This window comes from Botrytis porri (assembly GCF_014898465.1).
Source record: "Botrytis porri strain MUCL 3234 chromosome Unknown BPOR_010, whole genome shotgun sequence".
NCBI classification, from domain to species: domain Eukaryota; kingdom Fungi; phylum Ascomycota; class Leotiomycetes; order Helotiales; family Sclerotiniaceae; genus Botrytis; species Botrytis porri.
In genome coordinates this window covers 1587449-1600926 of record NW_024066084.1, presented here as the reverse complement: position 1 = coordinate 1600926, position 13478 = coordinate 1587449, and the positions used below count along the sequence as shown (strand labels likewise).

The 13478-nt window shown below is 42.0% G+C and overlaps 3 protein-coding genes across 3 annotated transcripts; 1 reads left to right on the top strand and 2 right to left on the bottom strand.

Annotated features, from left to right (window-relative positions):
• Window positions 1-2788: 2788 nt before the first annotated feature.
• Window positions 2789-4800, bottom strand: EAF01_007907 (uncharacterized protein; the record flags this gene model as incomplete). Its single annotated transcript, XM_038916163.1, has 3 exons — window positions 2789-4224; window positions 4285-4731; window positions 4788-4800. The coding sequence occupies 3 exons, from the start codon at window positions 4798-4800 to the stop codon at window positions 2789-2791; spliced, it is 1896 nt and encodes a 631-aa protein (XP_038768634.1).
• Window positions 4801-5241: 441 nt separating this feature from the next.
• EAF01_007906 (uncharacterized protein) lies at window positions 5242-6017 on the top strand (the record flags this gene model as incomplete). The annotated part of the gene is made up of 4 exons (XM_038916162.1): window positions 5242-5272; window positions 5437-5496; window positions 5594-5704; window positions 5962-6017. 4 exons carry the CDS (start codon window positions 5242-5244, stop codon window positions 6015-6017), a joined length of 258 nt encoding a protein of 85 aa, XP_038768633.1.
• A 989-nt stretch (window positions 6018-7006) lies between these two features.
• Window positions 7007-10179, bottom strand: EAF01_007905 (uncharacterized protein; the record flags this gene model as incomplete). Its single annotated transcript, XM_038916161.1, has 5 exons — window positions 10092-10179; window positions 9557-9876; window positions 9278-9415; window positions 9208-9221; window positions 7007-9158 (listed from the first exon to the last, which is right to left on the bottom strand). The coding sequence occupies exons 2-5, from the start codon at window positions 9587-9589 to the stop codon at window positions 7007-7009; spliced, it is 2337 nt and encodes a 778-aa protein (XP_038768632.1). The 5' UTR covers window positions 9590-9876; window positions 10092-10179.
• Window positions 10180-13478: the final 3299 nt, after the last annotated feature.

Sequence of the window (13478 nt, the reverse complement as noted above, 5' to 3'; positions counted from 1 at the left end):
GGATATCGAGTGGTCGATGTGTTGAAAGGCACCAGCCTGATCGGCAGCTATCATCTGCTTTGATTTCCACAGATAGAGACTCAAAGCCAAAGATTTACTTTGTTTTATAGTCAGATTAATCTATTTTTCACTTCAAGATAGATTAGTATCACTGTGTCTCATGAAAAAAACCAACGTGTCTTTTTCGAACTAGGAACTTGTTTCTCTCTCAGAGTTGGACAAAATCCAAAAACTTGTATTGCACTATATATATACCCAATCCTCACGGCTTTCCAAACCGCAAATTGTATGTCGTCTATTATGATGATATGAAATATGGGGCTCGAGACCTTGGAGCCGATTAAAAGGCAGAGCGATGTGACTTAAGAATGTCGAAGATTAGCTTGGGATTTTGGAGGTTAGATGGTGCTTTATATGGTGCTATATAAGCCGATATCAATAAGGTGCAGTGATGCTTTGTGAGAGGTAATAATTGTGGCTGAGAGAATTGAATGACAATCAATAGAAGTCCTTGATACTGATTTTGTTTTTATCATCTTATGCTGCACAGTTATTGGATATCTGTTGTTCAAGCCTCAGATGATACGTGCGAAGACGTAGAAAACATAACTTCTGAGGCAATGGGAGATTGGGAGATTGGAAAATGGGGATTAGCTGCCATGTCACGTTTCTCACACAGTCTATTCACCAAAGATACATTATCGGAGATGGAATTCTTTCTTATTTATAAGCGCCCCTTCTTTACTCTCTGTCTCTCTGTTTGACCACAATTCACTTTTTTCCTTCCCGCCACAAACGTACGCAAGCTTTACAGGAGCCTATAAAATACCCTTTCTGGCGTCTAGCCACTTCTCAAGCACGCACACCAAGAAGAACTCAGAAAACGCCTAGGCTCGGTATCTGCCCTAGCTTCGAGTGGCCCATGATCAGCGGATTACATTTTAGACAATATAAGTATGGCATTCTGCGTCGAGTTATCATCGAGAGAGGCGGTCGAGATACAAGAAGTTACGATTTGTATGTGTATAACTTTGGTAGCGAGTAGAGTTAACCGACTTGGATATTGGCAGTGGAAATGATATCGACGCTCAAGTATTGTCACCGGTATGCTAAACAGTTCATGAATACGAGATTAAGAATAAATCACTGCAATCTTCTTTATCCGTCTTTTTGAATCTTTCATGATTTTCTTTGGAATACGGAGATGGGAAATCACAATCAAGATTATCTTACTTCTGAATCTGACAAGTTTGAATTGCATCTACATAAGATCGGTAATGCAAATCTGTCAACTACGCAAAGATAGAGAAGGGAAAGAAAGAGAAAAGGAGAAGAGGCGGGTTTTATAGACGGTAATATTTTTAGTACATGCTTAATATGGGGAGGATGTCACGTTGATATTATTTTCGCTTGTACTATCTTTATACGGAAAGTAATTTTCGACGAGAGGATATAGAAAGGGAGGTTTGAGCGTTCTTTAAATTCAGGGGGATTAGACTCCAAGGAGTATCTCAGCAAATTTACCGACACAGCGAATGCTACGGCTAGATAACTTACCTCTCCCATTCCAACTTCTTCAACCAGGAGACGTTGGTGTAGTCTCGCTGTACGTGGTGAATTAGTGTGCAGATTATACTGCACTGACAGTGAAAGCGGACGAAGTGAAATTGACAACGATATACTAATGAAAAAGGGGCCGCTAGCGAGACTGATGAAACGACGAAAAAAACAGTACCGCTATTCCAGTAATAACCCGAGAGTACTCTTTACTTCTTCTCAACTCCCACTCATTCTCTCAGATGCCGAGCACAAGTTGCGTGCCTTGTAAACCCATCGATTGGTCTCAGAACAACGTTAATCTACATACAGGATAAGAAGCAAAGCCAATGTATATCTTTTATAGCTAGAGATTTATCTGGCAAGCACCTATACAACTGGGTATTTTATTTCCTCCCATTATCGCATTCTCACAACTCAAACTGATGATTACTCGTGTACCTTTGCGCAAGGTATATCCAAACTCTCAGAGACCTTATTAAAACTGTCTAATTCAAACGCTTCTAATACTTCGTCAAATTTTAGAAACAGCCCCTACATCATGTATCAAGAATGGCGAATCCGGAAAATCCCCAATACATTAGATTGAACTGCACCAGAACGAATTCCGAAGTCTCCGTGTGTTTCCGAGTAAGAATATTCAAGGATTATTACAATAGTTAAAAGGTGTCTCGAACGTGGGAAGCTACAGTCGTTATAGTCTCAATGCTCTAAATGAAAGAAGCGGAATTTACAAACCCCCAATAACAACGCAAATGATTGTAGACTTGACCGCAATCAAAACTTCATATGGGCAGGACATATGCCGGCTTTAGGAGAGATATAATGGATATGGATTAGTGACAACAATGAAACCGCATTTTTGCCAACAGTCGGTGAGTTTTTTTTACGTCCCTCTGCCAAGCGAGTTTTGACTTGGACTATGCAGAACATCTCAGCGAACAGGTCATTTTTCCCACCACTTTTCCCGTTTTGACGAGCCTAAAAAGCGTTACATAGTAAGCGATGGAGGGACAAGGGGACAGGCGGGCTTAATTTCTTATATCCTGGCCCCAGAATATGATATCTTTCCTTAGTACAAATAGAAAGCGTGGCACTTTAAGCCTTAAAATTAACTAGCCGGCAGTGATCACCAAAACCACAGATACCATTGTTTGTCCACCCCAAAAGATTTCTCAATCTTATTCTATAAACACAATGACATAGATTCCAAACCGTATCACGCCAATTTTCACTCCGTCCCGATCGCCACCCCTTCGCCATCTTCCTTCTCACCCTCCCTAAGTCTCTCCTTTTCTCTCTGCTCCTCCTGTTCCTCCTTCCAATCCTTTTCATCTCCTATTCTTCTTAAAATCCTAATTCTCCCTTCCATCCTGGGACCTATCCACCACCCACCAGTTACTAATCTCCCCGCATCCCTGAGCAAATTGTATGTTCCAAATTTGTTCATTTCTTCAAACATCAATTTCGTCTTGAGATCAAGAAATCCCTTCCCTTCTCTATTCCTTTCCACATTTTGCGTCCCCTCTTCCTCTATCCTCTTGACATCCTCAGCACTGGGAGCTTCTCCCTCGCCCCCAACAGTGACATTATTCGCCCTATAAACCCCTTCCAACCTCTCCGAGAAACTGCTTCCATCCCCTGGCCTTAAGATCTCAATACCTGCATATGCAAATATCGTATCCAGAACATCCCATTTGCCAATCGCCAAACCAGGTTCTTCCATCAACGCATAATCGAACTTCATCCAGAAAGCTGCTTCTCCCAATTCGGGAGAATCTTCTGTTTTATCGTAGTTCAGCGTGATATTTTGATTTTGTGGAAAACGCAGTGGAAGAGATGGGTATTGTTGGAAACGGGTGATTCCTGTCATGCAAGACAGAACATCCATATGTATTGAAATATTTCGCTCTTGCGTGCGCTGTGTACGAGGAGATCTTGAGAGATCCTTGAGGATATGGGTATGAAGCTGGGAAAGAGCATCTCCGCCTGGATAATTGAAGGAAGATATCATGAGAATAGCCGATGAAGCTACAAGACTCACTGCGACGGATCCAAGCAAGGCCAAAGACCCAAAGGTATAAAGCCAACTTTTCGAACGACGAGTCCAGATATATGAAGCTGAGAGAGAAGCTGCAGCAGTAAGAGGCGGAATAACATAGATGATAAATCTGGACTCTTTATGAGGTTGTAGACTATAGATTGCAACGAATAAAAGCGAAGGAATAACTAAATCTTTCGAGGTGTGCTTCGTTGCTGGAAGAGTCAAAGCCAGAGGATGCAATAGCAATAAAATCAAAGGATTCATCAGTAAACGCGGCAACAACGAGGTAAAATAATGTAAAAAGGGAGAAGTACCCCACTCAGCAGACTTCCCCTGAATAGCATTGAAATAAAATCCGGCTAATTCTGGCCACAATGGCTTTTGCCAAAAGTATGAATCAATGGGCACTGATACAGCCAGAGCTAAAATAGCACTCTGTATACCAGCTGGAATGACTGTCTTTAACGATATCCTCGATAAAACAAGTAGATACGCTAATTGCGTGAAGAGTAACAGAGCAATTTCAGACCTGAATACTACACCCGCAAAGACGAAGAGGAATATCCCAACTCTGGGTCTACTTCCTCCTGTCGCTGGAAGAAACTCCGTGAATGCCAAAGTTGCTACATATAAATCAGTATTTTGACAATTCATCGTCAAGACCCAGAAGAGGGAGAACCCACTAAGACCGAAAGCAAACATATTAGGCAACGTCCTCGATGCATAATAAAGCACATGGAACTGCGTAACTTGCAACGCCATATACCATCTCCCAACATCCACTCCGAAAGCGCCGGTCAACCCATTTCGATATCTAATCAAACAGGCCGCATTGAAAAATCCCAACAAACCTCTAACAATAGGCTGTGCATATTTTCCTTGCGTAAGCAGTATAATGGGTTTAGAAACTGCAGCTAGAGAAAGTGCTCCGAAGAAAGTCCTCGGTACGGCCCCAGAAAAGGTAGTATGGTCGTAGGTATCTAGAGTAGTAGAGATGTTTGAGATAGGAAGGCCATAGTTTAGAATATCGTGAGTGGCTTGGATGTTGAAGGATTCCTCGACTTTGGTGTAGGGAGCTATGAGGAGGTGGATGAGGATTAGGGTAGGGAGGGAGAGGGTTAGAAGGATATCTAATGGAAATTAGTATAACAGATTTAAAATAGAAAGAGAGGCAGGATGAGCGTACCTATTCCCTTCATTTTATCTCTCTCTCAAAGAATATATGCAATAAAGAACGAGGCTGTATCTCAAGAGCTATGAGAGCTCCAAATGAGGAGCAAGCTTCACCCACTCAACTTTCTTCTACAAGATATACTTTTTGAGAATTGGCCAGCGAAAGTGAATATTTACAAATTCAAGAAATCATCATAGTACGATATCTCAACCCTCAATGAATTATCTCAATTCGAAGATCACCAGAAGAAAACAAGATATAAAGCAAATAATCCCCCAACATCACAAAAACCACAATTCAATAGCCACGCAGCGTCAGCCTCGTCTGGTCTGTGCACGATTCCAAGCTTGTGTGGACAACTTGACCTCTTCATTTCCACAGCCTTGTCTATAAGTAACCACCTCCTCAACTTATATCAGATCAAACAAGACAATTATATATCAGCACAACCACAGAATTTCTCACAATGTTCTTCATATTCGGAAACCTGATTTACAGTATGTGTTCCGATTCCCTCGCATCAATTTCCGACGCGCGCGCAAATCATATACACACAGCCATACTCTCTGTCTAGATACATGCGCATGCGATGCGTGATATAATCCGAAGCATCGCATATTACATATACATCTATATACTGATACATTTTCCTCCTCTTTAGTTATCGTTCTTCTCACCAATGCCGTCGCAATCTTATCGGAAGATCGTTTTCTTGCACGCAGTTAGTTTTCCGTTCCCTCCACCTTATTCTCAAACCCAATCTCTCATTCCAACCCGAGACCCTCGGTCACTGTTCCCTCCACTAACCCAACAAATAGTCGGATGGTCCAACTCCGTTGCCGAACCAGCCTTTGGCGGAAACAGCGCAGACGCGAGTATTAAATCAAAACTAGTGAATTTGATGACGAGTGTTAGGACGCTCATGAGGAGTATGTTTTATTTTTCTCTCCCTATCAATCCCATTGCTGTGAAATTGCGCACTTGTGAATTAGCGGAAGGATAGAATGTCGCAGGATTTGGAGGGGACGCAGAAGAAAGGGGAGGAAGAGAGCAGGAAGTTGCGTGGAGAGTACGCGGAGGAGAGAGATCGATATAAAGGGGATAAGACTTGAAGGGCGAAGACAACGAACAAAAGAGAAGAGAGGCGCGCAAACCACCAAGTAAACAAACTAACATACCCTCACAGCCCCCCTGATAGGCATCAACTCCGTAATCATCATCTACGAATTAGCCTTAGGATGATTCAATGCGAGTTCGAAATCACAAATCCAGATTTCCATTCTAGACAAGCCGCCACAATCTAATGCGCGCGCCAAAGAATATGGATATGAAGGATAAACATCAAGGGAAGCACTGTTCAATGGTAACTAAATGATTGCGCATCGAAGATGGAGTATTGGACATTGAGTGTAATAACAGAAGGGTACTTCTTTTGAGACTTTCAGACGAAAAAGTGATCCCTTTACCGACCGAGATAGGGGGTAGTGAAAGAGAAAAAAAGGAGAGAAAGGACTCAAAAGCGCATATACCACAGAACACAACTGAACTGAATATGATTGGCGTTTTTATGTATTCATGCATTTAGTAAGGCCAGCGGAGAGATAGAGGAGTTCGAGGATCATAAGTCAAGGCAGATTTCTAAGAGACATCACAATGTCATAAAACACCCTCTGTAATTTCCATTTTATGATATTCAATATCTCATTTTCAATCCTCGACTACCTGCTATTTACAAACCGTACATGACTAGCCGTATATCCAGCCCATGCCTCTCCAAAAACTTTACAGTATATGTGTAACAGATAGGTATGGTATATGAGGTATATGAGGATCAAAAGAATATACAAGCACCATAGGCAACAAATCCACACATTCTTTTCCCCACCCCTTCCATTTCCTATTTCACCCGAAACCCCCTTTCCAATGCTCGCTATCCTATCCATAGCATGCGTGCACAAATACGTGCAGACACGCAAGCAAGCATATAAAGTATAAATAAAACAAAGTTCAATATCAACCATGCGTCCATGCGAATATATTCCCACACTCAATATCCATACCAACTCCCAATCGCAAGTCTCACACGGGACCCAAATATTTCTTTCTCGACATTTCTCAATCAACATCAAGAAAAACAGCCTAGTCCCGACCCGGACCCTTTACGCCTCTCTCTCATCTCCTTGATCTCTCTCTTCTCATCATCCCCTGCAAAATTGTCAGATAGATACATCCTAATTATCCACAGTCGGACTCCACATATTACTCTTCTTCCGTCCCAATCCAAACGAAAATCGTGCATTTTTAACCTTCTCATGTCTCTCCGGTGTTTGCGGGCCCGCCGTTCCTTCAACCACCGTATTGTTGCTCGATTCGGGTATAATGTTATTTTCTTCACTCTTTTCCCCATTCTTCTCCTTTTCCTTCTCTCCATTCTTACTTAAAAATCCAAAACTCTTTCTACTCATACTCTTGCTTCCTTTATGACTTCTATTCAGATTTAAACTACCAAATCCCTTACCATCACTCTTCTCGCTGCCATTCCCATTATTATCCTTTTGGATATTGACTTCCGATTGTCTTCTTCTGATTTCTTCAATTTCCGTTTGTTTGCTGAGAGCAATAGCCCTTTTCGTTTCCGCTTCTTGTGCTACTTTAATGGCTTTCTCGGCTTCTTTAGTTGCCTTTTCAGCTTCCTTTCTCTCTTTAGCTGCAGCCTTTTCAGCGGCCTTTTCAGCAGCCTTTCGAGACTTTTCCGCTTTCTCGGCTTCTTTCTCGGCTTTCTTTTCTCGCCCCTTTTCTCGCCCCTTTTCTTCTTTAGATTTAGACTTGAAGGTATCGAGAGGTGAAGAAGGAACTCGAGTTGGAACCGGATTGCCCGAAATAGGCGAAGTTACCAGAGGTGCTGTTAGTGCATGGTCGAGGGATCCAAATCCATTAGTGTCGCTATCGATTGGTGTGCTAGGTGTTGCTAAAACCTGTTTCGAGTTGGAAGATAGAGAAATGCCGTTTTGTTTAAGCTGCCCCGATGAAACATCTGCTAATTCAGAAGCAGTAGCGATTAGATCGAGACCTTCAGCTTCTTGATCTCTTCGCATTGCCTCCACTGTAGTTTCTCGATAGAACAACACATAGGCGCAAGCTTGTCCCGGTTTGTCCCCAAAGAATTGTCGCACAAAACTTTTGTCTACCGGTTCTACCATCTCGTCGTCAAAAAGTAACCAACCTCTATCCTCAGTCTTGATTACAGCAACATAATGTCCGTGAAAGGCGTTTGTGCCAATATGTACCACCACGGCGTAAAGTTCATACAGTCGATCAGGATCCTCCGCATCATCAGTTGTGTTGAACATGCGTAAATGATATGGATAGTTGACAGTGTAAAATAACTTTTGTAATCGGGTTAGATCATCAGTCCACTTGAATCTCTTCAGGTGAAGCACCAAAACTTTTGGCAAAGTTTTGATCTTCATACGTTTCTCGGCTTCCTGTAAACCACCGCAAGTATCGCAATGGAATTTATTCTTCTCGCATAGCATTTCCTCCGCCGAAAACTTTTGCAAACAAGACGTAACGGAAGAGTTCTTCTCCAAATCAATTGAAAGGTCCAGGAATGTCTCATCGCGCTGTGATGTAGTTTCGCATGTCAAGCACTTCGTTTCCGAGACCATCTTTCCTTCAAATATATCATGAACCCATTTTGTTCCTGGAGATTGCGCTCCACTTGCCAAGCCCATGGAATCCGCAACTGATCGTACAGCAGCTGTCATTGAATCATTGAGTCCTTCCTTTTCTTGAAGCGCTACCGAGTCTTTCAGGCGTCGGGCATTGTCTTCGACGTTATTGATCACTGCATTAAGCATCAATCCATAAAATTCGTGAGCATCTTGGTGCATCGATGTCCGAAACATCTCATTGTCTCTTCTGAAAACTTCCAGGAACCTTTGGGGGCTTACAACACCTGTCCGAGAAGGATGTGATATCATAGCCGTAAATATATCCTTCAAGGCTGTAAAAGTCGTTTCCTCCATGCCATATGAACTCGCATGTTCCGTGGTGATTTCTAATATCGGGCCTGCCATCATCGCGTGTTTCTTCTTGTATTCAGGCGAATCTGGCTTGTCTTCTGGTCGATTGCCTGTTGCGCCAGGTCCGGGTTGGCCAGAGTTCACACCTTGTCTTCTCTTCAGGGCTTCAGCAGCCGATATGCCTTTTGGTTTAGCCGTCGACAATGGCACTCCGTTCGTTGGCGGAGCTCTCGTGGGAACGATTAATTTTGGTAAATGTCCATTGGGGGTATCAGAAGGGGAATGCGGTGGGTATTTAACAACATTTTCTCTAAACGGGACTGAATAGTATAGCGCCTGTAAAATCGAATTGGCATAACTGAGATGTGTTAGTATTATTGGGATAGGATCAATCTCAAAACACGAACCATGTGTTTCCGAACTAATTTCAAGAAGTTAGTATAAAGCAATTGAGAAAAGATTCGAGGGAGAGCATACATTTTCTAAACCAAAGAATTTATCACTTCCGTCCGGCCGTATGGGACCAGCATTCTGTAACATCTTCACCAGTGGAGTAATTTCGGGTTCAGGCTCTACATCTTGACCTTTTCGACCTGTATTTCCATTTCTGTCCGTCTATACAAAAAGCCAATTGTCAGTAAATGCTACCATTCAGAGATTCCTCGATCCTGACTGCGCCGGAACTTCCTCCGTAATGAACATCAGACCCGCATCATTCCGCCACACCATCAAGACGAAAGGAAAGAATTGACTAACAACCGGCGAAAGCATTCGAATTATAGACGTCATATTTCTGGTATTCCGACCTCGTCGGTGATTCTCGACCTTGTCCTTTACCGTTCACGGTTCGCGCGGCGCGACAGAGAAACCCAAAAGTATTCAGTGGTTATTTTGAGTTGTACTCATGCGCAAATGGTTTATTCGAATTCGAATAGTTTGTAGCAGAATTGATCTTCATCTGCAGAAAGCAAAGCAAGCTTAAAAAGGAGAGTGATGAGATGGTTCGCTGATTCTAGTGAGTATTCGCACCAATGCTGCACACAAGAGGCGTAAAACGTGGGGTGGAAGCCTTGTCTCTTCAGGAGGTCAGATTTATGGTAAATGATTGGAATAATTTACCAATCATTGATATTATGTGTGAATGGGAATGTGATTGTGATTCCAAGATCCCAAGATCAGAGGATAGAAATGAATGTATGTGAATTGAGATGTGTGTACTGTAGATTGAACGAATAAATCTAGTGGAGATAATGTAATACCTAAGTTGAATGGGAAAAACAGAAAGGCGTACCTGTAGGATGGGTGGATGGATGTATGGGTGTATGGATGGATGTATGTATGGACGGAGTGTGAAGAAGTTCCTAGGTCTGGTTTGATCGAGCCTTGGTCATGGCTTGGTCTTGGATGCTTCGATGCTTGAAGGATGGGGAGGGAGGGCGCGCGCGAGAGTGAGAGAGACCATTGAATGACCTAAGCTTCTTTGGCTTCGATTCTACTCATCCGAGTCATCGTCCAAGTGAATTATAGATTAGAAATTTACTTTGCTAATAATAATTATCTTGCTTGTAATATTAAGAAAGGAAAGAAGAGGCTAATAGAAGAGAAGATACATTGGGTATATTATCAACTTGATTATCTAGGTAGTAGGGAATTATTCATATTCCAGTTAAATCTCTAACTACAAAGTTACAATTTCAATACATCAGCTAAAACTACTTACTCCCTAGCATCGTAAAACCCCAAACTTGAACTCAAAAGTTGTCGACGCTTACTGGCCGTTATAACAAGTGTTATTCTACAGAATCTCTGCTTCAATACTGGCTTGATGCGTGGATGAAGACTACTAGGAAGAGACAACTTGTACAGTGGTTGAATAGACATACATATCTCTCGATTAGCAGTTTATATGGTGGTGAATACAACTAACTCGATATCTTTCTTAATACTCGCCAACCCTCCAGACTCCCTCTAATGAACCGTTTGTTTTTGATGCTATTGTACCTGCACAATAAATTAAAGGAGAGGATGCTGAGGTGTGACTTCTAAGCTGTACCACAAAGCCAAGCTTCCTTTGACGAGGAAGAAGTGAGAAAGAAGGTCGAAGGGAAGCTGTAACTTCGCAACACTCCCCGATGCAAGTCAAAAGCCACTCTCTATAATGAGCATCCCTCTAAGAGTTTGTACCACCAGAGAATGTTATGAATATGCATCTCATCCATCTTACACCCAATCAATTATATTCCTTCTGCACCTTCTTACTTCTGCAGGATCCAAGCCGATACGATACGCCTTCGCATGCTCGCATAAAGGTAGCTAGAACCTACTTACACTGACCTACTTGGCTTACTTCTCAAAGCTTCTTTTGTCTTTTTCTCCCCATAGCCCAAATATCTATCTTCCGCCAATAAGCCATCCAACAAATTCCAAATCTCTATCTGTCCTCGTTTAAAACTCATCCATTCTCTCCCAACGGAGTACGCTCCGCACCACATCTACAGTGTATATACTCTGTACATAACTTCCCTCCAGACCACACCTCGTGAAGAGTCAAGGATCAGGGTCATGCACCCGCTCACATCCCCTCCCACCACGTTATTTCGAGGTTCTTGTGGTTCCATTTGGGATCAGACTGTGGGGTCAATGACTAGCCATTCGAGCCAGTGAAAAACTTGGAGGGAAAATCCGGAGTCAAAACTTTCTTATTGGCTGGACCTTGAGTTTTATGTATGAGAAGATGTGTGTGCACTCGGGAAAAAACCGATGTTACTCAATGGTTTGGAAGCCGGGGTTTCATTTAGATGGGGTTTATTTTTATACATTTGGGTAGGTATGTTGAAGTTTCGAAGAATGGTGAGAGCTAGCGATGCAATTGAGAAGGTATTCACATATTCTACAAGAACACACTTGCGTACTTATTCAACGAAACATTGAATTATTCCTAGCAAGCAAGTATCCGCAATGACGAAGCCTCCCATGCAAGGACGGAGCTCGACAAAAACCATATCCAATCGCCTTTACCCCATCTAATTCTCCACGGCCCGGATATTTACAGTGGCATATGATCAAGAATCAGGATGGGATACAACTGTTTCTTAAGCCGATTTTGATACGGTACAATTGCATTTTCTTACTCGTCGCATTCTTTGATTACTTGATTACTTGTCTATATACTACACCCTCAAAGTACCGAGTAGACGATCGATCATTTGTTCTGCTCGGCAAAAAGTTCCTTCAATAGAAATTCGGGAGACTCGCTAGAAGATTTCTAGAAAAGTGTTATGCAGCGACTATCAGCTATCAAAACGGTTCCCTACCGCTGCATGTCAAATCGACCATCACATTCATCATACATATCTATCTAACTCCATACACCCAAGATCAGCAACGTCAAGTCGAATTACGAAAACACATTTCATCATTCCGCCATGATTATTCTTCCGCCTTGAAAATAATCCGACGATTAAACAAGTACTAAAATCGGGCACTACCCGCTTCCCCATTAACAACCCCCTAGTTTCTCGGATATTCTACTCCTTCATGTTTTCCATCTTCTCACCAATTTTGTCCAATAAATCACACGAGTACCTACGGAGGAGTATGACTCGAAACACTTACCCACAATCCTCCTCGCACCACCACATTGTACAACCAAAACTCTTCAAGAAACCACAATTGCTTGGCACAAAACACCATCATACCTAAGAAACAAGCATAATAACACTCAACAAAGCAACTTCATTCATACATACCTTAGCATCCTCGGTACCAAAAAACCCACCCCCTTCCCAACTTCCACTCACTCACTCGCCTACACACTCACCACCCATTTTACCCATCCAAAGTTCCAAACCCATCCACCCCCTCCTGGCTCCCCAGCCCTCCAAACCAACCACCCATCGGCTCTCCTTCCTATTACCACCTAGCACTTACCACCCACCATCACATATGCACGCATCTCAAAATTCACACTCCAACATCCACCAGTGATCCAATCCAATGTCCAATATCCATCCATACCGCCAAAACAACCAGCAACACCTCCGTAATTCATTCCTAAACAAATCGTCTGCGACATACAGACCCGATACTTTGGTTCCTAGGTCATTATACGAAGTACAACACGCACACATATGTAAAGTTTATGTACTGTATGTAGTTCCATTATAATACCATCTTGCTGAATAGCCGATGGATTGTGAATGGATGGGTTTTTGTTTCTAAGAAAGGAAGGAAGGAAGAAATGTTGGGTATCTAGGTAGGTAGATTAAGTATCTAGGTACATACTTGTTTACTTATCCATTGTAGCGAAGATGTATTCTGTATTCTGTATTCTATAGTAAGCCACAAACGAAATATATTATCGAAAACGAAAACGATATCTCAGAAAAATCATGATGAGAATGTGAGATAGGCAGTGTTAATACTTGTATCTAAGTGTATAATATCTATCCATCTATGATTATTCTAAATAATTTATTCTCGTAACTCTATATACGACTTCTTGTGTATTTATCTATTTAATTACTTATCTGTTCGTTTGCTTGCTTATCTATTCATTCATCTATTGTTGTAGTTTTACTCACGAGGAAGGTGTTTTATAATTTTCTCTGCTCCATCTAAGATGACAACAGGTATATGAATATCATATATTTATACACAATATCCCTTCTAATCAGTT